This window comes from Chinchilla lanigera, unplaced genomic scaffold, assembly GCF_000276665.1.
Source record: "Chinchilla lanigera isolate Chin_1 unplaced genomic scaffold, ChiLan1.0 scaffold00113, whole genome shotgun sequence".
Lineage (NCBI taxonomy): Eukaryota > Metazoa > Chordata > Mammalia > Rodentia > Chinchillidae > Chinchilla > Chinchilla lanigera.
In genome coordinates, this window is record NW_004955514.1 from 234,529 (window position 1) to 238,722 (window position 4,194).

Consider the following 4,194-nt stretch of genomic DNA (forward strand, 5'->3'; position numbering starts at 1 on the left):
CACAGGCGTGGAGGAGCGGCACCCACAACCTGCAGCCCTTTCCTCAGAAGGCCTCGTCCCTGGAGGCAGGGCCAATGCCCATCGTCCTCCCCTGAACATCTAAGCCCAGGCCTGGACACCCGGGAGGACCAGCCCAAACCCAGTAAGAGTCCTGGGGTCCCTCCCCTGAGGGATTGGTCTTGGTCTGCTCCCCAGAGGCCACACACCTGCCCTTAGCCCCACAAGACTCCAGCAGGCAGTAGCTCCCCAGCCCCACTGTGGGCCCAGCTTTCCCAGGGGAGGTAATGCCAGGGTCTGAGGGCAGAGGGACAGGCCCCATCTCCAGTGTGAGTCAGCTGCCTCCCACGCTCCCTAATCATCACTAAGAAAGACTTTGCTGACGATGGACTTTGTAGAGTCCATGCACACCCATAGCGGCGGCTGGGGGAAGGCTCAGGGACACGATGAGCCTCAGCGAGGAGCAGGCGCGTGGCTTCCTGGATGGGAACCCCAACTTTGCCCACCAGTACTTTGAGAAGAAGCTGAGCCCTGAGAATGTGTCTGCAGCCTGTGGGGACAGGCACCCAGTGGACTGCAGCAGCCTGCGGGAGCTGTGTCAGGTGGAGGAGAGCACAGTGCTGTTTGAGCTGGTGCAGGACATGCAAGAGAGCGTCAACATGGAGCGCGTGGTCTTCAAAATCCTGCGGCGTCTCTGCACACTCCTTCACGCTGACCGCTGCAGCCTCTTCATGTATCGCCAGCGCAACGGTGTGGCTGAGCTCGCCACGCGGCTGTTCAGTGTGCAGCTGGACAGTGTCCTGGAAGACTGCCTGGTGCCTCCCGATTCTGAGATTGTTTTCCCCCTAGACATCGGAGTGGTCGGCCACGTGGCCCAGACCAAGAAGATGGTGAATGTACAGGATGTGACAGAGGTGAGTGTGCGCCAGCCCATGGGGCTTGTACCAGGCTTGGGCCCTCAGAGTCAGCTCTGATCCTCTGACCCAGGCCTAAGAGACCATTCCATGCAGTTCTGGGAGTGCCCTTCCCTGTCAGTTCAGGTCACATGTGCCCAACTGCTGCCGGTCCCTCCCAGAGCTAACAGTTTGCACTTCTGGCAGAAGGAGCCCCAGGAAGCTCTGCAGAGGGTCCTGCTGCAGGTTCCAGGAAGAGTGTCCCTGCATCAGCCCTGTCTCAAGCAGAGGCTACCAATCAGGCCCCAGGCTGGGTACACTCAGGAGGCACTGCAGGCCTCTGCTGCGGACTTTAGGGCCTGAGGCTTTAGGAGGAGGCATCGGCCTGGGGTAGGGTCAGAGCTGGGCTGGGACCGTGGCCACAGGAAGGGGAGCCTCAGCAACACACAGAAGCAGCTTTGCCCCAGAGGAGACCATGCTGGTCCAGAGCTGGAATCGGTGTGGCGCTATGGGGAGCGAGTGACCAGAGATTCAGGGTCAGTAGAGGCAGGGAGGGAGCGGTGGGAACTGCTGGTTGGGGGCTGGCTTAGCAGGGCCAAGCTGCCAGATGTGACTAGCGCAGGCATCATGGGTGCAAGGTGCGCAGGACCTGGGGGAGCTCCTCCCTGCCCTTTCCCTGCCCCCTCTCGCCTTCTTCCCTTCCCCAAGGAACCCAGGCCAGCTTACTCCTGCTACACAGGCCTTCCCCTTCTGGAGAAGGAAACAGAAAGGCTGCACACCCAGAAAGTCTCCCGCTGCCCTCATTCCTGCACGGGCTGGAAGGCTGGGAAGGAAGCAGTGGTGGCAATCCTCTTACACTTATCTGCTATAAACAGGCTGCCATCCAGCGACCTGAATATAGTAATCTCCAGGATTAGCTGGTCTTCATTGCCTTTTAAGAAACAGGTCACCCTGAATCACATGGAATATCAGGAGCATGAATTACCAGGAAAACAAGAAATTCGGGGTGGGTTATCCTTCCTTCTTTTCTGCGTCCTCCTTTTCTTCCTTCTTCCCTTTCTCTCCCCCTCCTTTCCTCTTCAGCACACACTCCCTAAAAGCAGTGCCCTGTCCTCGGCTGCCCTGAGCCTAGACATCCTCCTGCTGCCCCACCCAACCTGTGCTGTGGGTCACTCAGACTCCCAAACCGTCCTCGGTCCCATCCCTCAGAGCTGTCTGTGTCCTGCAGTCCCTCCCATCTCTCCCAACCCCATGCTGATGCCTGCTTAGGACCAGCCTCCATGGGGCCTCATCAGTGGCCATAGTGCAGTGTCCTCTCCCTTGACATCTGTAAAACCCCCAATTGTGCTTGGCTCATTAACCTCACCCTGGAGGAATGGAGACCAGAGTCAAAATCGGCAAACACCAGGTTTCCATCAGAGCCTCACCACAGAGGAGCATTGCAAGGGCTGGGTTTCTGGGTTTCCCCATGTAGCTGTCACCCTCCATGTACAGTACAAGCAGTCTGGGCTCTCGTGTGGATGGCACAGGGTACAGGGGCCTCCGCATGGAGGGCTAATGACCCCTTAGGAAAGGGAGATGCTCACAGCACCAGCCACACTGAGCCCCACCTTTATGTTCAAAAAGGATATAACAAGGCAGCTGCAGCAGCTAAGGCAGACCATTTCTGAGCATAGGTGGACCTTGAGCACAGATGGACCTTGACCACAGGTAAACCTCAGCACAGATGGACCCTGAACACAGGTAGAGCTGAGCACAGGTGGACCTCAGCAGAGGTAGAGCTGAGCACAGGTGGACCTCAGCATAGGCCACTGCTGAGTATAAGGCAAGAAGCAGGCTGTGGGAAACCAGCTGTTCCCTGAGCCATGAACATGCATCTTCTCAGAAGGGAGAGCACCTGATCTCCAAGGCTCGGGCCAGGGTTGGAATGGGGTGTCCTGACCTGCAGGCCCTCTTCTGCCCCGGGGCCTATCAGGCGGTGGCTATGTGGAGGAAAGAGGATGCTGTCCTTTCTGCCATGCTAGGGCTGTTCCAGGATGTGAGACTGACCTCTAGAAGATTCAGAGCCCAAGCCCATGACCTGATAACACATCTGCCTCCAGACCCCACAGCTGCATTATGGGTTCATGGGCATCACCCTGGGAGACAGGGCCTGAGACTTGCAGGACATGGTCCCTCCAGGATGCAGGCCAAGCATGATCTTCCTGGACCCCAGCTCAGGACTGGACAGGGTCCTGTGTCTGACACCCCACAAGGTGGGTTCTGGGCTCTCTGTCTTCCCCTGGACATGTCCAAATCCAACCAGGTAGCCCAGCTGGTGGCCCTGCTCAGTTTTGCCCTGCACACCTTTAGAAGGAGGAGGTCTGAAATGTATCATGAAGTCAGCTTCAATAAGAATCTCTGAAGAATAATAATGTTTATTTGGGAATAGCAGAGCATTGCAAAGGGAATGCACCTGTCAGTAAACTGGGGAATGTTCAAGGAGGTGGAAACAGAGAAAGATTTTAAAGACAAAAGGGAGAAATTCACATAAGCTGCTCAGATGCAAAGTTCCCTTGGTCTTGGGCACTTGGGACAGGAGTCGTCATCTGACCTTTGGTGGAGGTGCTCTAGCTGGGCAGGTGTTTTGTCCAGGGCATCTTGTCTGCCTTGGTACAGTCTTTAAGAATGTCAAAGATGAGCGTTGGTACAGATATCTGGGCATGCAGTGGAGGTTGCCAAGCGTGCGGTGCTTGTGGAGAGGGCAGGGCGCTCTCGTGCACACCTTCGGAAAGCGCTTGTGGACGTATCTCAGAGAGGCAGGCATGGGCCTTCTCTTCTCACAGCCTGGTCCGACTCTGGGTCTGACAGGAAGGGTTTTATCCCAGAATCATCAGCATTCACATCTCTCCCTTTTGATCATAATTGTTCTCTTAAAAAAAAAAAAAAAAAAAAAAAAAGTACCGATCCACCAACTTGCAGTCAGCTTCTGAGTGTTCCTGGAGCTGGAAAAGACCTATCCTTGTTGGTCAGGTCCCATGGTGGGGCAGAGGTGGAGATGAATGGCGGGGAGTCAGTGTCAAGACTCTTAGTCACATTTGGGCAAGAGCAAGCCAGAAAGACAAGTTCTCAGGCCTCAGAGGCCTTGGTATTATCACAAAGCCCCTTGTCAGGCACTGGCTATCATGTCAAAGTACAGGGCCAACATTATCTTCTTAAGAATTGTACTTCACAGGCGCTGCCTGAGGGTGAGCGAGGGCCACCACCTGAGTTAAGGGGCTGAATGGACACTGTGAGGCAGGAGAAGCTAACAGCAGCAGCTGAG

At 55.9% G+C, this 4,194-nt stretch overlaps 1 protein-coding gene across 1 annotated transcript in view; it reads left to right on the top strand.

The window, feature by feature from the left end:
- Positions 1-443: 443 nt before the first annotated feature.
- Pde6b (phosphodiesterase 6B, cGMP-specific, rod, beta) overlaps positions 444-4,194 on the top strand; it is a 44,449-nt gene continuing 40,698 nt past the window's right edge. The window contains exon 1 of the mRNA XM_005408671.2: positions 444-911. Coding sequence (XP_005408728.1) covers positions 444-911 — 468 coding nt within the window. The remainder of the gene's footprint in view (positions 912-4,194) is intronic.